Source organism: Eublepharis macularius, chromosome 2, assembly GCF_028583425.1.
Source record: "Eublepharis macularius isolate TG4126 chromosome 2, MPM_Emac_v1.0, whole genome shotgun sequence".
Taxonomy (NCBI): Eukaryota; Metazoa; Chordata; class Lepidosauria; order Squamata; family Eublepharidae; genus Eublepharis; species Eublepharis macularius.
Window position 1 is genome coordinate 151,718,891 of NC_072791.1, and position 24,549 is coordinate 151,743,439.

General features: G+C 42.9%; 1 protein-coding gene across 2 annotated transcripts; it reads right to left on the reverse strand.

Annotated features, from left to right (window-relative positions):
- Positions 1-4,994: 4,994 nt before the first annotated feature.
- CORO1B (coronin 1B) lies at positions 4,995-18,358 on the reverse strand. Of its 2 annotated transcripts, none has more exons than XM_054971549.1 (11): positions 18,194-18,358; positions 15,555-15,757; positions 15,110-15,232; positions 13,541-13,670; positions 13,197-13,378; positions 11,876-11,995; positions 11,460-11,564; positions 10,507-10,652; positions 10,312-10,369; positions 6,684-6,962; positions 4,995-5,861 (listed from the first exon to the last, which is right to left on the reverse strand). In XM_054971549.1, exons 2-11 carry the CDS (start codon positions 15,753-15,755, stop codon positions 5,733-5,735), a joined length of 1,473 nt encoding a protein of 490 aa, XP_054827524.1. In that variant the 5' UTR covers positions 15,756-15,757; positions 18,194-18,358; the 3' UTR covers positions 4,995-5,732. The 2 variants fall into 2 exon arrangements, with proteins under 2 accessions (XP_054827524.1, XP_054827525.1); XM_054971550.1 differs by lacking the exon at positions 18,194-18,358 and adding an exon at positions 18,001-18,073.
- Between the last annotated feature and the right edge of the window lie 6,191 nt (positions 18,359-24,549).

Here is a 24,549-nt window from a genome sequence, read left to right on the forward strand (position 1 = left end):
GCTCTCTACCCTAAAAATTTACATTGTTTTATATCAGTCGGTCATTACCCTGAATCTTTGTTTGGGCTATCCATCCTTTGTTAGCTCCACAGGTAGAGGGCAGCCATCAAGATGGAATACAGATGGGAGAGCTCCTTCCTCCAAGTTATCCTCAGATAAAATGGACCTCTTGCCCAGAGAATTTATTACTTCACATCTCTCCCCCCCCCATACTCTTTCCATCCTTTCCAGAAAGAGGAAAACTAGCATTTGGCATCCTCAAGTCTCTGCTACCTCCTAAGTGTTACATTTCTGCCAGGGTGTGTGATGGCCTTTTGATTATTCTCTGCTGGCTAGAAATATTTGCACAAGTACTTGGTGCTTGGGAGAGCCATCGATGAGATGGGGGGTGCTTGAATACAATTAACAGCTCTCCTGTCCTTGTGCTGAAAGAAAAGATATTTAGAATGAATGGAGGGCAGGTTGTAGCTCAAAAACTCTCAGCAGTGTGATGTAACCCAAAGTAGAGTGCATCTATCCACAGCATTTATTTCAAGTTACACACCTTAAAGAAAAGAGTAAGAGTCCAGTAGCACCTATAAGATTAACAAAATAAGTGGTAGGGCAACAGCTCACTTCTTCAGAGGTGCTACTGGACTACAGAGGTGCTTATAGGTGCTACTGGACTCTTGCTCTTTTCCACTGCTACAGACTAACACAGCTACCTATGTTGATCTGCCTTAAAGAAAAAGTAGTTATGGACTACTACTCTACTATATATTGTTGAAGGCTTTCCTGGCCGGAGAACGATAGTAGTTGTGGATTTTCCGGGCTGTATGGCTGTGGTCTTGGCAAGACCATGGCTATACAGCCCGGAAAATCTACTACTATACTCTTTCAGGCTTTCCTATCTACAGAATGACCAGAGCTCCTGAGCAATATAGATCTTTGATACACCATTGTTTCCTGCTGGCTCAGGCAGCAGAGCTATCTCAGCTCAGTACCAACCACAAGCTTCCTGCCAGCCCTAGAACAGCCTCTGCTGCTTGGGCTGTGAACAGGAAGAACAATGCACCTGCCATCCCACACAAAGAATCTCACCCATGCTCTGATGAAGAAAAGAAATACTCAGCTGCTACCTATAGTATGTGCGCATTACATAAGGTGTACTGGATCTGTTACTAGGAAGACAGCTGATCTAGATGGCATCAAAATATCAGTGTACTGACTGCCCACTCTGATAACATCTTGAACAGAAATGTAGCAGCTGTATTTTTCTGAATTAAGGTGGCAAGCTGAATATGCACATGTGCACAGAGCATGCTACATTTCACTTGTACACACAAGTTTGGTTGGGGAATAACCTGCTACTAGCAGCAGTTTTCAAAAGGGTCTCTTGAAACAGACGCAAACCTTGGCTTGTGGACCCATGGAGTTGTAAGAAGACCTATTAAACCTTAAGAGATCAGCACATGGAGGTGCTCTATCCCCTGCAGAAGAAGATAGCCATTAAGAACTACAAAAGACAGCCTTCATTTTGAAATTAATTTTCTGATGCCAATCAGCTGGGAACAAAAGCTATATACAGACGTATCAAAGCTGGATGCATTGCCCAAATTAAATCCGAATAGTACTTTGTGCACAAACAGGATAGGAAGAGGATACACAAACAGGATACAGAAGAACTAGAAGAGTGACCCTTTTGAGATGAACACTCAATTATTAAGCAAGTCTGTTTCCCAAATGCATTAATTTCATCTCACATATACTGCATTTACCTTTCTAAGACAGCTTGTTTTTTAAAAAGGTGCAGAAAAGATTAATTGGTATTTTTGGGCTTTGAAATAAGTTCTATAACAAGTTCTATTTATTGAGCAGTTAAATCTGAACTTAAGCAACTGGCAATAAAGTCACCATTCAAAGAATGGCAGACGTGAGGAAAGTTTGGGGATTTTTCACACTTGCACCCCAGTAAACCTCAAACCACTAAGAAGTCTAACAGAACTGGGAAAACAGTCCTTCCTGTGAAAAAGATAAAACTGTTAGAAAAGCACCTATGCGCCACCTGGAAACTCTTTCTTGTGCATTTTTACATCGCTATATGAACACAAAACCATTTCCATATATTAGTCTTCCTACATAAAACTTTGAAGTGAAGAGTTTTCCTTACAGGCATCTTGTTATGAAAAGGATGCTTTTTTACTGTGAACTTCCGTTTAGCTGAACACAGAAGTTGGTGCATGCATGGAGACCATTTGCCTCCAAATGCTAGCTGCCTTCATGCCCTAGTTGTAGGCTCCCCTGGAGGCCACTGTCTCACCAATATGGAAAACAAGGGGGAGTAGTTGGACCTTTTTATTACCAAGGAATAAAAGGATTGCTTCAAGAAGATAGGGTGATGGCAGAGAACCTAGTTCTTTGCATCTTTGTTTATTGTGGAAAGTGTGAAGCATGTTCCCAGGCTATAGCCATTGTTTTCAGGGAGGCTGAGGAACTGACTCAAATCAAGGTGATGAGATGAAGTTCACAATGGAGGAAAGTAAACAGTGGGGCCCCACGATTAAATTTGTTCATAAATTATCTAGAAACTAGAGAGCAGCAGTGTAGCAGCGAAGTTTGCAGATGACACAATTATTAAAGATGGTAAAAACCAAGGCCATCTGTGAAGAGCTCCAGGAGGATCTCCACAAATTGGGTAAGTGGGCAACAATGTGGCAAATGAAGTTCAGTGTAGGCAAGTGTAAGGTGATGCACACTGGAACAAAAAATCCCATCTTTTAAGTATATATTAGTTGTAGATTTTCCAGGCTGTATGGCCGTGGTCTCGGCATTGTAGTTCCTGACGTTTCGCCAGCAGCTGTGACTGGCGTCTTCAGAGGTGTAGCACTGAAAGACAGAGATCTCTCAGTGTCAATGTGTGGAGAAGATGTTAGCAGGTAATTTATATCTACTCAGGAAGGTGGGTTTGAGTTGAGTCACCTGGTAAGAGTTTCCCAGGGTGTGGAATGCTAATGGGGGGAAGCTTCACTGTATCCTGAGGAGGTTCTTTTGCATATGGATTGGTGGTTGATATGCTAACCTTATCTGCAGGGCTAATGTAAGATGCAGAGTATTTTGTTAGTCTGGTGTTTTTCAGGACTGGAAACCACACTCTATTCATTCTTAAGGTCTCTTCTTTCCTGTTGAAATTGTGCTTATGCATTTCAATGGCTTCCTTGCACAATCTTGACAAAGTAGTTGGAAGCGTTGTTCAGTATTTTAGTGTCCTGTAATAAGATACTGTGCCCTGTTTGCGTTAGGCTATGTTCAGCCACTGCTGATTTTTCAGGTTGGCCAAGTATACAGTGTTTTTCATGTTCTTTTATTCTTGTCTGGATGCTATGCTGTGTGGTCCCAATGTAAAATTGTCCACAACTGCAGGGTATGTGGTATACTCCTGCAGAGATGAGGGGGTCTCTACAGTCTTTTGCTGATCGTAGCATCTGTTGTATTTTTCTGGTGGGTCTGAATACTGTTTGTAGGTTGTGCTTTTTCATAAGTTTTCCCATCTGATCAGTGATTCCTTTGATATATGGCAAAAACTTTTCCTGTGGGGGACTGTTTTTCCTTAGTTGTTTGATTTGTTCCTTAGTTGTAAGATTAGCATATCAACAACCAATCCATATGCAAAAGAACCTCCTCAGGATACAGTGAAGCTTCCCCCCCTTAGCATTCCACACCCTGGGAAACTCTTACAGGATGACTCAGCCCAAACCCACCTTCCTGAGTAGATATAAATTACCTGCTAACATCTTCTCCATACATTGACACTGAGAGAAGAGATCTCCGTCTTTCAGTGCGACACCTTTGAAGATGCCAGTTACAGCTGCTGGCAAAACGTCAGGAACTACAATGCCAAGACAACAGACATACTGCCCAGAAAATCTACAACTAGCATTCTCCGGCCATGAAAGCCTTCGACAATATATTTTAAGTATATGTTAATGGCGACTAAACTTGCTGAGACTGAGCAGGAAAGAGATGTTGAGATCATAATAGATAGCTCAATGAAAGCGTTGATCCAGTGTGCCACAGCAGGGAACAAGGCAAACTATGCAAGGGATTATTAGGAAAGGGATTGAAAATAGCCAGTATTATGTCTCTGGATAGACCTATAGTGCATCCTCATCCAGAATACTGTGTGATGTTCTAGTTGCATTATCTCAAAAAGGACACTGCAGAGCTGGAAGGAGTACAGAACCGGGCAACCAAGATGATTAAGTGGTTTGAACATCTTTCTTACAATACTGAGAAGAGAGAACTAAGCTGGGAGGGAGGGGCTTGACATTTATAAAATTATGCATGGAGTAGAGGGAGTAGAACACAAGGGTATCCAATGAAGTTGATGGGAAGTAGCTTCAGGATGGACAAAAGGAAAGTACTCTTAATGAGTATTCAAAATGTGAAATTTGCTGCCAGAGGTTATAGCAATGGCCATAGAAATAGAGGGCTTTAAAGGGGGATTTCACAGATTCATGAAGGATAGGTATATCCATCTCTGGTATATCCATCTGGTATATCCATCTTCCTGGTCAGAATTTATATGAAAGCGCCAAGGAATGACAGTGTCACTACACAGAGGCAGCCAATGGCAAACCACCTCTGAATGTCTCTTGCCTTGAAAACCTCTGCAGAGGTCACCATAAGTTGGCTGTGATTTGACAGCATACACACACACAAGTATATCCATGGCTGCTAGCCGTGGTGACTAAACATTCAAAGGCAATAAACCTATGTGAGACAGGATGCTCAGCTAGACAGACCACTCATCTGATTGAGCAAGGCTCTTCTTACATTCTTGAGCTGATAAAACAGTTCTTAGGTTCTTGCATGTGTTCCCTGCTTTCATTAAAGTAAGTGCAACGATCTTAAAACAGCCTGCAGGGGGCAAATGCATCTGAAGAAAAAGCTTGTATTTTACCCCAACTCATCTTAAGGGGTGGGTGGGAGAAACAACAGACATCTGCAGAAAGCCGTGGCTTTATAAAGGCTTTTATTTGGAATGAAAATATAGATCTTGACCCTGAATAGTTTTTCTCCCCTCACCTCACTCTCTGTTATTTAGTCAGAACCAGCCGGAGAGGGGTATAGTCCCAACTACAGTGATCCTAGGACAGTGACTGGATGGCTGGTTTCTTTCACAGTCGCACTCACCAGCCACCTCTGTGGTCTCTTTGCAAATATAAATTCAGGCAAGGAAGCAGAAGAATCCTCCTCAACAGGATCTCTGTGGTCTTAACAGGGGAAAAGGGGGAAAGAGGCATGGCCCATGCTATCACAGGAGGCACTAGCTTCTATCCAAACCCATCTGCCATGAGAGTTCAGGAAGTCCCAGTGGGACTTCAGCAGACAAGGTGGTCAGGCAGAGCATTTAGCTAGTTCTGGTCCCTACGAGGGGCAAGGGGGAGGAGGCCACCCCAGCCACAGGGATGGGAGTAGAAGGACCCTGATCAAAATAAGGCAAACAGACAGATGTGGAGAACCCAGCAACTGTCCCTTGGTTAAAAAAAAGTGGAGTGGGAGAGCAACAAGAAGAGGAGACTTGGTCAGACACAAAACCCAATACATTTCCCCAGCAGGAGTAACAGAGGGCAAGTCCCTGTCTCACACCACAGGTCAGGTTGAGGCAGTGTGAGGGATAACTGGCAGCTCAAGAAGGATGAAGCATTGAAGAAGATCCATGTTGGTGAGGTCTCTTCAGTGGGCCATGACCCCTAAACATCACCATTCTCAATGCGGCTCAGCTGTTCCTCCAGTCGTGTGATGCGCTCTCCCTGTGCAGCCACCAGCGCTCGCAGTGATGCTACCTCACGCAGCACCTCTTCAGCTATCTGCCCACCTTCCTGCAACAGGAAAAGAAGATCAGCACTCTTCCACTACACCCAGAGTCCCAGCTAAGGTCAGCCCATCCAATGTCAGACTCCTACCAGACACGCAGATAGGAGGAAGAAACAGCAACACTGGCAAATGCTTCTAACCACAATCAATTCAACCATAAAATGGAGGAAAGGAGAATGTAAACTGCTTTAGGTCCCCATTGGGAGAAAAGGTGGGGTATAAATGAAGTAAAAAATAAGTAAATAAAGCCAGCCACACCTATTGTATCCAACCATAATCTTATGGAAGCCAGAGGAAGTAAGCAGGTTGTAACTTTCAGAGAGAAAGTCCAAGCAGACCTGCATATTTTGCATGATCTATTTTGCTTCCAACAGCCTGGTTAACAAGGCATTTCAGAATGTGTGCTGAAAAAATGAAAGGGCAATGTATGCTCTGAGATTACCTAATTTATATGACAAGGGTACCTGTACAGAACTCTAAAGAGGTCCTACTAAGTTCTTCTTAGACACTTGAAATTACATCAGATATTGCACACATACTCTAAAGCTTTTCTAGAACCATAAAGGGCTAGAAATATGCTTTTCTTGAAGGAGCAAGGGATGGTGAGATTCAACATACAGCAAACTTCAGACATACCAAATATGCACAACCCTGATTCCAGTGCCCCCACCCCTGATTCTCTTGAAAACATCAGCAACCTGTCCTACTTTCTTTCACTCTTCTTCAGCTAAACCACTTTGTAATCATATTAAGACAGGCAGAACACTAACCAAACCACTCACCCCAGCCCCACCCACCCCCCATTCTGGTGCAAGCACTGAACATACCCCACTGGCAGGGCCAATGCTAAAGGCAGGTGCAGCAGCAGACTGAGATGTGGCACTGGGGTGTGTGGCACTCAGCCCGGTGCTGGCAGAGACAGGACGACTCTCATGCAACAAGCTTCTTTGGTTGACTTTGAAGTCCCGCTGCTTGGTGGGCACATAGGCTTCACGTAGCGAGATCAGGATAGGTGCTGCTGTCTTCCCTGCCACCCATTCTTCTGCTTCCATGGCAGCTTCTGGCCCAGCTGTGTCTGGGTACAAGTCATCTTGGAACAGATCTGACTGCAAAAAGATGGCAGTGTTAACAATGGCCTGCGTCACTCCCTGCTATCAGGAGCCACTGTTCCTCTCAGCAACACAATTCAAGGTAAAGTGTAAGAAAACTATCAACATGTTTGCAAGTGATCTGTTCTTCTGGCCAGAACATTCCATTCTGCTAAACAGTGCCAGTCTTTCCTCAGGGCTGAAATCAGGCTTTTGCTAACTAGCAGTGCTTGTCTACCATTTGTGAACCTGGTGACTTCAATCTGAGCTCCAGAATTTCAAGTAACAAGGCTAGGAAGAATCCTCCTGGCTCAGGAGACCATAAAACATCAAGAAGGATTAACAGAACCAGGACAGGTCAAAAGAATAATTGTTCAAACAAATAGAGAATAAGATAGCCTCCTGCCTGAGCCTCCTTTATGTGTCTCCCAAATTGTTTCATTAACTTCATAAGCACCACCGCAGAGGGCAATGGATATGCTATTTTTTTTAAAAAAACAGAACTTTTATAGGACCTAACAGAACAAGGTAATTATAGACCAGTTTCAAACTTGCCTTTTGGGGGCAAAGAGAATGTGGTGGAGGGTCAAGTCCATCTACTTTTATGAGTCTCTTGAATATATTGACTCATTTAAATTAGGTTACAGGTCTGGAATAGAGATAGTTTTTGACTGCTGTACGTGACCTTCAGCAGAAGAAGCATGACTCTGTTTGGTTTGCCTGGATCTTTCAGGTGATTTCAGTACCACAGAACACTTGCAGGACATGCTGCCAGGCTGGAAGGTTCTGCTTTGCAGGGGCTCTGGCTCGGTCCCAGAAGGTAGTGCTAGGAGGCATCTGTTCTGTTCCATGGGATTTGTCCTATGAAGTTCCTCAGGATTATAGTATGTCACTTGTGCTATGTAACATGTACATGAAATGGCTGGGAGAGGTGATCTGGAGAACTGTGGTGTCATCAAGCACCAATGAAAACACACAGCTCTATTTCTCCTATTAATTCAATCCAGATGAACTTGCTGCAGTTCTGAATAGCTGCCTGGAGTGGTCATGAGTTGTATGAAGGTAAATAAACTGAATGATCCAGACAAGGCAGATGTGGTATTTGTAGGCAATATAGTGGGCCAGTTAGCACAGAAAGTGCCCATTATACAGAATTGCAGTTCTCATGAAGTATTTTTACAGCCTGGGGTATCCTCCTCCATCCAGCTTTGCTTTCCAGAGCCTAAGAGGTCAGCTTAGGCTGATTTGACCACTGTACCCACTACTGGAAAAGAAAGGTGCTGCCACCAACATTCATGTCTTAAGAGACTTCTAGGTGACACTGCTGTAACACATTCGATGTGCGGCCACCCACAAGGATTGTATGAAAACCACAGTTGGCCCAAAACTTGTCACTGGGTGTAAGCAGGCCGAAGCACCAGTGCTCCAATTGTCACATGGATTTTCTGTGTTTCTGAGCACTATTCAAGCTGCTGGGTTTGACCTTTAAAACATTGGTTTTAGAGCAGAGTATATGTGGGAGCGTCTGTTCCCAAACGAATCTTTCCTATAGGTCCACCAAGAAGACTCCATTCAGATTACCATCTCAGCCTGATGGCAGATTGGTATCCAGCAATGGCAGAGACTTTTCACAGGCTGCCCCACCATTATGAGACTCACCGCTTTAGAAGGTTCATTGTTGTTTCTCACTTGCCTTGTTCTAGATATAGGTGATATTTAGAACAAGGCAAGTGAGAAACAAAAATGAAGACTGTCCTTTTCCCTTCGGTGTTTGAAGATGAAGCTCACAGTATTTTAAGGACTGAAATATTACCCACCCCCAATAAATTGATTTCTGTGACTATGTCACTATTTTTTTCTGTTCTTTTATCTTACGTTATGAACTGCTTTGAAAGCTTTAAGTTACAAAGCAGTTACAAAGCAGTACAAAGTTGCTCATAGGAATTGCAAAAGGCTAACCAGGGAAGTCTTGCTCCCAAATAGCTTAACTGAAGAAATCCTGGCATACCAAGCCAGGTAAGGCCTTTGGTTTTAGCTCATCCATTCAGTGATCAATTTCTGTGTTTACTCATAACACTGCTGAACACTAAGGTACTGGAATGAAATTTAGTATATATACATTCAGGGCACAATGCGGTTTCAAGCTTTAATAACACTCTGACACCACTACCCATTTTTCAAGGTGGGGGAGGGGAGAAAAGACAGCCATTTCCAAGGAGGCAAGCAAAGATATGAAACAAATTTCCTTTGAAGAACAAGACGTCCAAATGAAAGTTTGAATGCAAATACCAGTGACTCAATGTTTCATGTTCAAACCCCACCAACCTTCCTCCATCTGTCCTTAAGAGAAGACAGGAAAAATGTGAAACAAGATGATAATGCAACTTCTATGTGGTAATGACAAAGACTGTAATCCTCAAACTCCAATTCAAATCTTGGCAGCACCATGAATTTTAGGAAAACCAGTATTCTCTCAATTTCTCATATGCAATGCAATAATACCAGCATATCTTAATAGATGTGATGACTGAGTGTGTAGCACTTTGAACAGAGCATTATATATAAGATGAAAGTTATTACTAAAATCCACAGACTAGCTTTGTAGTTCCAGTCCTGATTTGGCATACGACAAAACGTGTGTGAGACCTCAAAAGGGTGTGGGGTGTGTGTATTTTGCCCAGTTTTATATAAAAAGCCAACAGAGCGCATGTGTGCACTCAAACACACACGTGCTGCTGGTAGGATATAAAGGCTGCTGATATCTGAGAAGATCCTGCTGTCTATTTAGTGGGTGCAAAACTGAATGGGGGAGGTCTTACATCTCTGAAAAGTCACAATAACCTCCTAATAGATAAAAGCTAAATGTAGGGCATACAAGGCATGTACTCAGCTCCATCATTCATTCCCACAAGATGCTGGAGGGATACTGAAGTGGGAGTGGCTTTTTCTCCATGCCTCAAGATTCTAGAGCCCTGATATGGATAGCTCAGTGAGCCTGATCTCATCAGATCTCAGACACTAAGCAGGGTTGGCCTTGGTTAATAATCGGACGGGAGACCTCCAACGAAGACCAGGATTGCAGAGACAGGCAACGGCAAAACACCTCTGATAGTCTCTTGCCTACTAGGGGTACCAGGGGTCGCCATGAGTCAGCCATGACTTGAGGGCACCACACAAACTACACAAGATTCTAGCACAGAATCTTGTATGATCACCTGCCTATGCACAAGTATACCTCTGGAGCATCCCTGCAGTCACGCCTGCATCTCTCTGTCTCCAAACAATTGCAATTAAAAAAAAGGGGGGGGCTGAAACATGAACTTTGTAATCAGAATCAGGCTATGCCCCCATATGATCAAACACTCACCTTCCTTGGCACTGTCATGATAATGGGTTCACATTTGCGCTCATGGAGCTTGTAAAACCTGTGAAAAGAGAGACAAAGAAGAGTTAGTGGGGCAAAAGCAACATGATGTATGTTATCAACAAATGCTTTATTAAGTTCCTTGGTTCCTATATTAATGCCAGCCCAACTTCCTTCCCCATACATAGTTCTGAATACCTGGCGATCTCACACTTGTTGACATCCAGACCTCGCTTCGGCATCCATCCCATCCCACGCTGTGGCTCTTTGCTAGTGAACAAATTCAGGAAGTGGATGTAGGGAGCTTCTGCTGTGATCTCAAAATACCGGATGCTTGAGTCTCCCTGGGAATGGGACAAAGGACATGTAGTGGACAGTCCTGATCAGGGACAGAGTGGCAGATCCAACAAAGGAACCTCTTTGCACTAGAGGAAGGCCCTGCAATTATGTAAATGGATTGGTAGGAGTGTGCCTGCCCAATCTCAACAAATCCCTTAGGACTCTGTACTTTCTTTTCAAGAAATGGTGCTCACTGGTTAGCAGGAGAAGCAACTAAGGGAATACCTAAATTGCACAGTATTACTATCAGTTCAGAGAGTAGAAATGGAGAAAACAGAAAATAATAATAACTGCACATATAAACCACTCTTCTAGACAAATAGGTGCCCCACTCAGTGCAGTGAATGATGTCACTGTTGTCATTTATCCTCACAATACAGCTGAGGAGCTGGGGCTGGGAGGAGTGGCTTACCCAAGGCCACCTGGTAAGCTCATGGCAGTGGTGGGATTTGAACCAGCAGAATGCCGATCTGCAACCCAACTACTTAATCACTATGCTATGGCTTAGAGAATGGAATGAAATCTTTCCTGTGAACTCTCTTAGGGCTGATTATCTAATGTATGTATCATTTGATCGCTCCATTCTTGCTGATTTAAGAGCTGACATCACTGAATACTATTTTAAGAGGTAATTTGAAAGTTATGTTTGTGGTATTTCTTGTAAGGAAAGCAAGGTGGCATATATGACTCTCTCGCCCCCTATTATTGCTCAGAACAACCGCATGAAGTAGGTCAGTAAGTTTCAAGGCTGAGCAGGGATTTGAACCAGAGTCGAACTGATTATTTCTCCTCTGCCCCCTTAGGAAGCTTACCTTTCCACAGACATAGACAACGTTGGTGTCAGGGTCATAGAAGGGAAGAAGGGCTCCATTGCTTGAGTCCAGCTCTTGCAATGCCATGGGTTCCTCCAGATTGTCCTAGAACACATAAACAAGCAAAAAAAACCCCCACAACAGATATATACATCATCTAATGAGTGGACAATCTTTAAGCCACACCCATTTTGTACAATTATGAGGGTGAAAAAACTTATCTTCAGATGATAAAATTACACCTCTTTCTCAAAGTTGGATGGCAGGATGACTCCTTCGCTCAGAATAAAAACCCCGGATGCAGAGAGGTCTCCTTCCCTACACAGACCCCTATTTTTCTTTGTTCCCGCCCCTGCAGAATAAAGCACATACTTGAATTAGGTTCATTTTACCCACAGATCCCACTTCCTACTCACTGGGTCCCAGAGTGCCAGCTGCCGTTCACTCATACGACTGAAGCCAGTTGTGAAGATCTTCCCATCAGCCAAGAAGATGGCTCGCATAGGACGTGCTCCCTCATGGGCTTTCTCCTTCTCCTGTGAAGTGAACATCAAGAGATAGACAACAGGTTATGAAACAGGCTCCCAATGCCATTTAACTAGAACAAGTGTGTCAGCCACCCTTTGCTCTCAGTTCTTCATTTTACTTTAGAACAAGACTCACTGGAGACATTATCATGCTAGATAGACCTTAGATAAACAAATCTCACTCCCCAAACAACAACTGGCTGGACAACTGGGAAACCTGGCAATATTTCAGACAAAGAGTATCAAATGATCCACAACAGCCAACACATAGAACCTACTGAACCTCTTCTCACTGGGATCCAGAGTTTCTTTGCTGCTCCTAACATCCTACCCCAGACCACTCTGCTTCCAATATTGCAAAGAATATGAAAGCAGCAGCAGGGGCAGCAAAGACCACCCGTGGGTAGGAGAGGAAAGAGGATCAGGCTACGCCTCTATTACCCCTATAGATGTAAGAATATGCCCAGTAAGGAGGTCTGTCAGGTGCCACCCCATAGTACTCCTATTATAGTAACTCCCTGATAGCACTACAAAAAAAGGTTATCTCTGCTGAATTGCTCTCTGCTACAGCAGATTAAAGACCACGGGTCCATTCAAAAGGGTCATAAACTGGCAAGCCAAGGCCTGTTCCATTATCACCCCAAACCCAAGCAGAAACCTTGTCTCTTACACTAAATTTTTTACCAACTAGTTCAGCACTGCAGGTGAGGAAGCAAAAGGAACACTCACAGTTTGGCTCGGGAGACTTATAAATCTTGAATTATATAGGTTTGTAACATAACTTATGTAAAGCAGGCAGACTGATACTAGACTTGTGAATTTTGTTGGGCAGACTACTACCTTAGCACACATCACACTAACAATTCTTATTTATATTCCCTTACCCCATAGATGTTACATTACTAAGATGTTAAAACACCCACCAACACTGTACAGAGTTCTCAAACACAATGCAAAACATTATGATCTAGGATTCACCCAAAAAGTTACTGCAAAGTTAAAGTGGTTCAGGTCACAGGCATGATCAATATGCTCTGATAAATAGGGTAGCAAACACATGCGTGCACACATGCACACAGAACAAAGCAGCTCACACCCCAGGAAGAAACTGTAACTAAAAGGGCACGTGAACATGTACTAAATCAAGAATGACAAATGGATAGGAGAAAGACAGACATGCACCAAAATACTCAAGGAGGGATAAACATACCGCAACAATCTGCCCACGGCGTGGGTCAATGATGCGCACACTCTTGTCTTTGCATGCTGAGCAGAAAAGGCTGCCATCACGATTCCAGCTGACATTATAGATGAGGTCTGGGTGGAGGTCATCAAGGCGGTAAAGCTCTTCAGTTGTTCCCACGTTCCATACAATAACCACATTATCACACCCTGGAACAAAAAGGTATACATCTAAACATGTTTGTCACCGGCAGTCTGTCGTATATCTCAAAGCCATTGCATCCACCCACCCATAAAAATAGCCAACACTTCTCAATCTTGCGTTCCCCACCATAGATGGGGAAGGTACCTACACTAAGATGAGGAAGATACCTGCACTAAGAAGGACGTTGCGGGCTGTTGGATGCCAAGTGATGATGCCTACACGCTTTGAGTGTCCTTCCAGAACTACTACTGGTTCTGTTAAAGGCAGAGTCAGACCATTCTCTGGGATCTGCCATACCTTGAGGAAAAAGATGAAATAAAATGTAATACAACAATCTGTGAGTCTCCTCTCTACTCCACCCTTCACTTCCATACCTTAGCTCAAACCTCTGTTCTCTTATCATCCTGTCCCAAACAGTTCCCACATAAGACTAGGAATGTATCCTGCTTTTAGGCTGCTGTGTAGCTAGGAATTTGTCCATAGAAGAGCTGGAAGGGGCCATACAGACCATCTAGTCCAACCCCCGGCCCAGTGCAGGATCAGCCTAAAGCATCTCTGACAAGTATTCATCCAGCCTCTTCTTGAAAACTGCCAGTGAGGGGAGCTCACCACCTCCCTAGGCAGCTGATTCCACTTTTGAATTACTGTGACCGTGAAAAAGTTCTTCCTAATATCCAGCCGGTACCTTTGTGCATGTAATTTAAGCCCATTGTTTCGGGTCCTACCCTCTGCTGCCAACTGGAACAGCTCCTTGCCCTCCTCCAAATGACAGCCTTTCAAATATTTAAAGAGAGCAATCATGTCCCCCCCTCAACCTCCTCTTCTCCAAACTAAACATTCCCAAGGTCCTCAGCCTTTCCTCATAGGGCTCAGTCTCCAGACCCCTGATCATCCTTGTCGCTCTCCTCTGCACCCTCTCGATTTTGTCCACATCCTTTTTGAAGTGAGGCCTCCAGAACTGCACACAATACTCCAGGTATGGCCTGACCAAGGCAGTATAGAGAGGGGCTATGACCTCCTGCGATTTCGACGCTATGGCCCCTTTGATACAACCCAAGATTGAATTAGCCTTTTTTGCCACCGCATCACACTGACTGCTCATATTTAGTTTACAGTCCACTCTTACCCCAAGATCCCTTTCACATATACCACTGCCCAGAAGTGTATCCCCCATCCAGTATTTGTGCTTCCCATTTTTGTGGTTCAGATGTAATACTGTGCACTTGTCTTTGTTGAATTGCATCCTATTCACAGCTGCCCACCTCTCCAGAGTATTCAGGTCTTGTTGAATTTTAATTCTATCTTCTTGGGTGTTTGCTACTCCTCCCAATTTGGTATCATCAGCAAATTTAATGAGCAGCCCTTCCACCCCTTCAACCAGATCATTGATAAAAATATTGAAAAGTACCGGGCCCCAAACCGAGCCCTGCTACATGTCCAGCTACATACAACTTTGAAATGCTCTAATTCCACTAGAAAATCATGTTCAGTTACAAACAAATACAAAGTTTTTAAGATTTCTTATATGTTCAAGCATTTAAAGTCTTTAAGATTTGCTTTTAAAGTAACTTGCTTTAAAATATAAACAGATCTCTGGATGCTGAATTCTACACTTGATACAGATTTCTATTGCTTGATCATTAAACTCATAGACTGCCAATCTTATGCATATTTCTATACAAGCAAGCCCATCTTATATGCATATGCACACACCCTTTCCCCCAATTTCTTCTCACCATTATAGTGCAGTCCTCAGAACCACTGGCAATTATGTGATCATTGTGTGGGCACCAATCAATGTCCAAAACAGGCCCTGTGTGCCCACATACAGTAGGGTAGGACTTATCAATGCGCCCTGTCTGGAAAAAACAGAAGAGACGAGTCTACAGGTAGTTAAGGCTCCTAATGGTGTCTTCTAAGCCACTGCACTGTTGCTTGCCTTCACCTATGCCCCAGTCTTCTCCATTCCACTGCAACTCTGTTAGCATCCCCAGTATAACCCCTCTGTTCCAGCCCTGACTAACCATAGGAGATGGATATATAACATAGAATGCAAGGAGAAAAATAGTTTGACGAGAGTTCAGGAATTCTCAGAAACTGCAAAGGAAATAAGTGATCTGCCATTTCCACACATCTTTCCCATTGCTTGATTGCAAGCTACATCTCTAGCCCTTTTCTCACCTTGTGTAGTGGCAGCACCATGAACGCCCCTCCCCCACTGGCCTCCACAATCACAGCCACAAACTTGGGGTTGACAGCACAGAAGGTGCTGTCCCAGGTGACCCGCGATACCCGGATGTCATCGTAGCACTGGTCGTTCTTGACAGGCTGCCCAAAGACATGGCGGAACTTGCTCTGGCGCACAACCTTCCGGAATGACATGACTAGGGAGACACAGATGAAGACCACAGCAACACATCTTTAATTTGCAAACCAGTTCGGTGATCTCCTCACATTGACCTGGGATGTATTTACTTGAAACGATTTGGGCTGCAGCAGACTAACATGGCTATTACCCCATCTGGCATTTGTCTATTTCTAGCAGAATAAAATTATTCAGAAATGTAGAGGGGGGAAAGTCAAAGGTTGGAGCCTTCTGAATTCACTGAACTGCTGTAAAAATTGCAACTATTTCCCTGACTGAAGATGCCGCTAGTCCCACTCTCCTGACATCTAGCCTTCAGTAATGATTCCCAGTAGCTCTTGATCAAACTTGGATTATTCTTCATGCCTATTTCCACCTAATAAAACCAAGTGTATGGCCATAGCACAGACAGCTCCAAGCAACTCTACATGAACACATTTTCAGCCTCAATACTTAGTTTTGCATGCATCCAAATCACATCATTAGTTGAAAACTGTAAACAGCTGCATTTTCCTCATGTTTGCACATGTATTTGTTTCTGTCGATAATGCAACACCGGCATTTACAACCGCATTTATTACTAGTACATGGTTGGATTCTTTGCCATGTCAAGAATTGTCCTGTCTATGTGCTCAATTTCTTTCATCTTATCAGTCCTTATCTGACCACATTCTTATGGTTCTCCATTTTCAGAAGGAACTAGTACACTACTCTCATGCATGGCCTGTACCACAGGCTCAGGCCCAACTCAAAGACTTGCTCAATCCATTCCTTCTTAGAACTCAGGACCAAGAACTACATATACCTCATAAGTAAAATTTTTAAAAAATAACTGTAAAGAGTAGGTCATTCTATAAACTCTTAAAACATTTCAGATATTTATTTGAATATTAATGAAGTATCAGAACTGAAACTTTCCTCAGACCACCACTGAGGAGTCCCCCTCTGTCACCCCTACAAAAGTGTCATGCCAGTGTGTGGGAAAACTACCACAGAAGGCATAGGGTTTATCAAGACAACTGAGACAGAGGACTTCAGTGGTCAGCACAGGAACTCTTCCTGATCTACAAACTTGTTTTTGGAAGGAACCATCCACTCCAAATGATATTGCTTTAATAAGGAAAATGCACCCAACATCAGGGCCATCTTGCTAGAAACCTTCCAGTCACAGGCAGCCACCTGAACACCATTCCCCTCCCACAGCACTCTGGTAACAATCAACACAGTAAAGGTACAAATCTGGCTTCACTATACTACCAAAATACTTTGAGAAAGCTGATAAGCTGTTGCTCAACTGCTTCAGTCTCCAGCCTACTGGTATGTTTCAGTGACAGGCCCAACCCTACTTTAAACTGTCATCAGGTGTAAGTGGAGCCATAGAAAAAGCTTCCATTGGGTGGTTTCTGTTTGAACTGTTGCTGACTGAAAAACTCAAGATGTATTTTAACTTGATTTTAATTCCATTTTAATTCTATTGTACACAGGGAGGTACAGAATAAGCTACATGAAAGGTACAGAAGAACTGGCCCCAGGCTACTCCCCATCAGTAAACCAAAAGTCTTCCCAATTTAGAAAGGGGGGGGGGGACTGAAAGCTGAGAGAAAAGCCTAAGAAAATAAAACAAAACTGATTCTTGAAAGGGTTCCTGCAAGGAACATCGTCAGAGGAAGATTATGCAATCAAACAATTTAATGACTGCTTTATAACTATGGGATGTAAACGGAAAAATTTGCAACTCCTGTCCAGCTGTTTCTGTTTGGCTCATTCCCCCTTTGAAAGAATCTCAGCAAATCAGAATATAGGCGCAGGCGCTCATTTTACCACTCCCCACCCCTCAGTATCACACGATTTGGAGAACCGAAGGACTTCTGGATGCTAGGGACCAACCCTGTGGCAGGAAAAACGAGAGCCTCTGAGCACGTGCAGAGCCTTATCTTTCCACCCTCTAAGTAACCTCAGCTAGCCACCCTACACATCTGGCTTCAGAGCTAAGGGCTGAAGCCCAGCAACACATCTCGATTCAGGAAGCACTAAAGGCTACAAAACAAGCTCGCCGTTCCCTTCACTCTCCCAGAGCTGGAGAGGAAAAGGCGCGGCAGGAGGGCGGGACACGGTCGCGGAGCCGGGGGGGGGGGAGAAAACCGGTCCTAGAGAAGGATCTGTTCAGTCTGCCTTTCCTGCTTTTCCCGCCCGCAAGGCTGTTCTGAGCTCAGCTTATCTATCCTCACCGCGCCCGAGCCTCCGCTTCCCACCTCCACTCACCGGCTTGGGGGGAAGAAGGGCAGAGCAGCCGTCTCTCCCTTGCGCGCTGCCCAGGGTGGCGCAAGCGGCTGGAGGGAGGGACGTAGGAGGACCCAAGCGGGGCTGGGCTCCGGCAGCTACAGGAAGTGACAGAGGCAGCGAGCCAGACGGGGGAGGCCGGCATCTCTCGCTCTCTTCCCAGCGCCGCCCTTACCTGCAGTAGAAACAACCGCCCTTGGGGTCAAGAGCCGGCCGCGTGCACAGACGGACGTGCGCACGCCGAGAGCTGCTCGTCCGGGCGACCGCGCCGCTAGCGAGCAGGGCCAGGCAGAAGAACGGCGCTGCAGCTCCCGCCGGCCTGGGGAGGGGTCAGCCGCTGGTGCTGGCGTGTAAACCGAAGGGCGCGGCGTCGAAGGAAGAGGCCCCAGGGAGGATTCCGCCTGGGCCCTGAGAAGGAGAGAGTGCCTCTGAGCATGCGCCTTGTGCCTTTTCCTCGCTGCTGTGTCCTGCCGATAATGACCGCCGCCTCCACTTAAGCGGATGGAGGGGAGGAATGGTTGTTAGTTGTCTTAGCAACCGTTCCTTTTAGGACTGAGGCGGCAAGCGGGAAGCCAATACTTGCCCCTCGAGGCCTTGGCGGGGGTGGGGGAGGTGCGGGGTGCGGGAATGGCGCCTGTGTATTTCTGAAGGCTGGTCTCTAGTGAAATCTTGGCGTGGTAGAAAGGACCGCATCGCTTCATACTGTAGGCTGGAAGTAATATTTTTAATATTCCCCCAGTAAACATTCCCTGCAAGTTAAAAAATTAGTGTACCACAATAAAAGGTTCTAGCCTATAATGATTAATATATATATGGGAGCCTTGAGAAATGTAATCCGATCCCTTCAGACTAAAGTGGTACTGCTCATTTTGGCACCTCATTCTGCTACATGTTTATATCAGACCGGATTAGTCTCTACCTCACTTCCTTATGTTCACACCAGGGCATAGACTTATTTTTGTTTATTTTATTTACTTCATTTATACTTTGTTCTCAATGGAGACCCAAAGCTGCTTACATCATTCTTCTGTTTTATCCTCACAACAGCCTTGTGAGGCAGGTTAGGCTGAGTGTGACTGGCCCAATGTCACATAGCAAGCTTCCATGCAGATTTCCATTGAGATTTGGAGATCTGGGTCTTTCAGATTTTAGTCCTAATTACTACACCAGACTATAACAGTGACCTTATTTAATCACAATGTTTATATACTGCTCTTCTAGACAGATTAGTGCCCACTTGGAGCAATGAACAAAGTGTTGTTATTCCCACAATACAGCTGGGAGGTTGGGGCTGAGAGGAGTGGTTTACCCAAGGCCATCTACTGAGCTCCTGGCAGTAGTGGGAACTTGAACCAGCAAAGTACTGATTTGCAGCCCAACCACTTTACCACTATGCTGCAGCAGCTTTCTTAACTGACTTGAATGTCTGGCTTTGTGACCGAAGTAGCCTTTGGCTAGGACAAGGAAGCTGCCTTCTCTAAGTTTGCTGGTATAGACAGATGTGTCCTGTACTGGAACCAGCCCTTCTGCTGCTTCAGCCAAAATGCTCTTGGTTGGAGTTGGTTATTATTCTTTATAGTGTACTTAACATAAAGCCCAGGGAACCATCAGTCTCTGGTCAAAGGAGCTTACACTCTTAACAGTGTACCTTTATGTAGCAATACTCCAACCAAAGACCAATGAAATCAGTTGGAATTTAGATGAGTGATTCTGCATAAGAGTGCACTGCAAATGTCTGCAGGGGTGAAGGGAATAGGCAAAGGGATGCATTTCTAACAATACCCACATCAACTAGGGACATGAACAATGCACCACCATCTTTACCCCAGGGAGCGTGTTGGCTTACTAGCATCTTGTGACACATTCACATGCTCCATGATAATTCAGAATAATTACCACTGCCATTGCATTTCCATACATAAACAAACAGGGATTAGGTTCCATAGTTTGCTATAAGCATGCTGTGAAAGGATCTGGGAAGACATTCCACTCATTAACCACATTGGAAATGACAAAGTACAAATTTGCCACAGGGGAAGATAGATATTGGTAGCATCCCCGCTAATTGGGGAAGCTGGGCTGCTAGTAAAATTCTAATCTCCTCTTGGCAGACATTAAGATTAGAGATTACTGGCTTCCCGCATAATTTTTCATACTCTCATAGGAAGCTACCAACTATCTGGTTGGCAGCAGATCTTCATGGTCTTAGCACAGACACAAGAAATTCTTTAACTAGAGAAACCAGGGCTTGAACCTGGTTTCTTCATTGAAAGTTGTGCTCTTTCTCTGAACTGTGTATCTTCCCAGTCAGTACATCTCCATTTAATGTGAATTCAGCTCAGTAGATGTAAGAATAAATGGATGCTAATCATTGGAACATATTCCTAGGCTGTGTGACTTTCTTTAGGGTTCTGGAAGGGGATGTCCAGACAGTGAACTTGGATTTCTTATCCCTTTTTTCAGTCCTCTTATATAGTAAGGGTTATGAAAGGGAGGACTTTTTCTTGTGGTCCAAACAGCATTTTTAGGCAAAATCTCTTTAACCAGGTTACACATTCTAATTCTAACAGGGTGCTTCAGCGTGATTTTAAAATGCAGCAGTGTTTTCATTTTAAGAATTTGGAATATGGACTGGGTGTGGAAACATCCAGGATATGCTGCTGATAAGAACTTTGCTGTATTTATTATATTTTTTATTACATTAAAGTAACAAGTGCAGAAAAGTAAGTTTTATGATCTGACATCAGCCATTCTTCATGGCTTTTCTACTATTGCAGTTTTAGGCAACGTCTTCTTAATTTCCAGTGGCATGTTCATGTAAAATTCCAGTACGTTGACTATTATATTTTTGTGGTGTTTGCTTAAAGGTTTATTTTTTTATTTTTTTTTTTATTTTTGAGTTTTTTCAACAGTTAACAAACAACAAATAAAACACAACAACTATAACAATTGCAGGAAGTTTAAGTGGAAACCTGGAGTTTGGGACATTTACTGTGTGAATTGTACAAAAGCTAAAACAATTTCTACAACAATTGTACTGAAATAAATGGTTACTAATAAATTGCTATGACTTTAAGGTGTCATAGCACTTTAAAGGCAGTGACTGTAGTATTTTATCATTTTGTTGCATAAATTCTAGGAAAGGTTGCCATTTTTGAAAAAAATCTCAACTGAAATCAGGATTTTCTATCAGAGAAATGTGTTCTGTTATCCATAGTTAGATAGTCTCATAGTTTATTAAACCAGGATTGAATAGATGGTAAGGTTTTTGACTTCCAAGATTTTGTAAGGATTGCTTTAGCTGCAACAAGCATGATTGCGATGAGTTCTTTGCGAATCATTGGGATACTGGGATCTTCCCATAAGTTGAGGAGGATAATTTTGAGGCATCGAGGAACATTATAGTTCGTGATTTTCAATATCATCATTAGTATTTTAGACCAAAATTGGGATATTATAGAGCATGTCCACCAACAGTGGAAGTAGGAACCTATCTGATTACAGCCTCGCCAACAATGGGGATCATATGATGAATTAATATGATGCAGTTTAAGGGGAGTGAAATACCATCTGTATAGAATTTTGTGGAATGAGGTTTGAATATTAATTGCTTTGGTTGTGCAGATTTTGGAGGACCAGATCTTGGCCCATTGTGAATCAGAAATTGCAGAAGCACATTCTAGTTGCCATGTAGTCTGGTATCTAGATTTCTTTGTCCAAAAACAGGAACATAAAAATTTATAAAGAAAAGAGATAAGCCCTTTTTCTGTATTAGTTTGCAAGACTAAAAGTTTCTCGAAATCAGTGTATTTTCTTTTTATATGGGTCTGTAGTAGCTGACTATTCACTAGATGATTCAATTGCATATATTCAAACCATGGTAATTTGTAGGTGGCATTTGCTTCTAGTTTAGATTTGGGAATTAAAGAGCCTTTAGTTGTGATATCACATAGTCTAGTAAGCTTAAGATGTCTCCATATAGGAAAAGCATTAGGGGAATTATTAAAGGTTTATTTTTAATCAAATATTTCTGTCCCATTTTGCTTCCAAATATCACCATCAATACAGCTTACAGGTAATAAACAATCCAAATAAGATCTTAACCACAAACAGCCTATACATATTCAGAAAGAAGTTCAGCCACTCACACCCAAAAGCACACCCAAACATGTCTTCACGTGGAATCCGAAGAACAGCCATGAGTAATTGCACATAGTTCTGTTTTATACTGTGCTGTATAGAAAGACATTTAAGAGTTTGCTAGTCAAGATGACTTATTTAAGAGTGCCTTTTTTCTCTAGGAAGAACACAGAGTTGCAACATTTGCAGTGGTTGCTCAGAAACTGGAGGGAGTTTGTCAAAGCTCATTTATATTTCAACATTCTATTTTCTGAAAGTAATTTAATTTCTGTTTTAACTTTTGTCCTTGTGAGTTTGGTGTTGACTTGTTGCTTTAATAAAACTTATTTGAGACTCAGATGTAAATGGAAGGCTTTCATACTACACCACATGAAACTGATCTAAATAAAATTGATCCTATTAAAAATAAATAATATTTCCTGGGATTCTAGTTGTTTTGCAAAGTGTATGTTTCCCCATCAATAAGGCTTTATATTTTAGATGGAAATCGTCATAAAACTCTGTATACTGTGGCTAATGGAAATATTCTGGCCTTCATTCTTCCAGGGAAGTTGCTTGTTCCCAAGAAAGTTTTGGCTGCTATTCCAAGGACATTACTAGGAAATAATCAGGTATCGAATCAGGTTGCATGGAGTCTTTTGTCCCAGGCTGCAAAATTAGCCACTGTGTGGAGCTAGAGGCACAAAAATGTGAGAAAGAATGGGCTGGGTGTGAACTGAATATATTGGATGCAATAACTTTACACCTATTTGTGAGGCTTGTTTATAAAGAGGGCACTTTCAAGTCCTTGGGGCTAAGACTTTAAAAAAAGGTTTAAAAACCCATGATTGGTTTCTAGTTTTAAGGAGTAATGATTGGCATTTCTGTTGTTGGTAAATAACATGTCCTTGGTCACACAGTTGCTGAAACCAAACTGCATTTTGATACCTTGCATTTTTTCAAATTGCTTATCTTCTCGTATACTTTAAAGAATCACTCAGTTTCTTTCATGCAGTATGCCATTGCAGATTTTCAGTCATGTACCACTTTGGAAGAATATAGTTTGAGAATTATTTGAAATGTATGGGTAGATATAAACTCCTAGAATCTGAGAAGGATTCTGGAAACCACCTTGTACAAAACCGCTCCCTGCCAGATTCTCTTTAGTTCAATTTAGTTCTTCTCAGTCCCATTCTTGTACATACACTTCAGCAGATAAACTTTAGTATATACACTCTGCTTCAGTCTGCTAAAGTGTATGTACGGGAACAGGAATGGAACTAAAAAGCATCTGGAAGATTGTCCCTGACAAAGCTGCATGCAAAATACGTAGGGTTTGTGCAATTATTAAAGATTCTCTTTCTTCTGCACCATTTGTCTTTTCATTTTTGCTTTGCCTTGGTATTTTTGCCTTGTGTCAATAAACTATGCTGTTAAGAGTGGGATTTAATACATTCATAATAAAATAACATGATTTATTGCCACTGATTTTTCATATGTTTGTTAATAAATATATTTGTTACACTTTACCTAATACTGTGGGTTCATGCATACATTTTTTTAAAGTTTGGTTAGTATTCCTTTTGTGAATTTCTAATTGGGCATGGGTTACTCCTGCAGCCTGTTGTGGCTTTTCTTATCGTGTATCTGTGTTAAAACATCAGTATGGATGAGGTCTTGGGGTTTGGGCCGGAAGGGAACTACTGTGACCTGGTCCAGTGCACCAGCTTTGATATTTTTTGTATTCAACACTGTGATTCAAAATCCAGGGGATTCTGGTGAAGTGGAGATAGGTACATACTCCAAATTCCACTAGTACAGAATGTCTGCCTTTCATCTCAAGCTTGCTCTGAATGTTTGGAGAACTGCATTTGTTAAATGGTTTAGAGCAGTGCAGGCTCATTGAAAAGCATATGGAGGTCTTTAAAGGAGAGGTGTAGAAAAGATTTGAGTTGTGTGGATGATGGGAGATTTAAAAGAAGCAGGGCATGGAAAAGGAAATGACTCTGAAAATGGTAAGAAACTATCTCCTGCTGGCAGTCTAGTGATGCACATACCCTAATATTGTTTCCCCTGTCAGGCTGTATGACTTGAACCTTGTTCTTCTTAGTATTGGACAAAGATTTCTTTCTCATGTGCTCATTGAGAGCTGCTGAGCCTCATGCCTAGGGCAATGTTCCTGTAAAATACATGGATTTCAGCTTTTCCCATATGGGAACTAGAGGAGGAGGACATTTGAAAGCCATTCTAAGGTGTCAGAAGCAGTACTAGTATCTGAATAATAATCCTTAGTAATTGGTTCCCCCCCCCTCCAGGGGGAGGTGAGTGTAAGAGGATTTCTTGACTTGTTCTTAAAGTGCTCACACACTTGAATCTTCAGAGGTGGCCATCTCACAGACACTTATCTGTCCC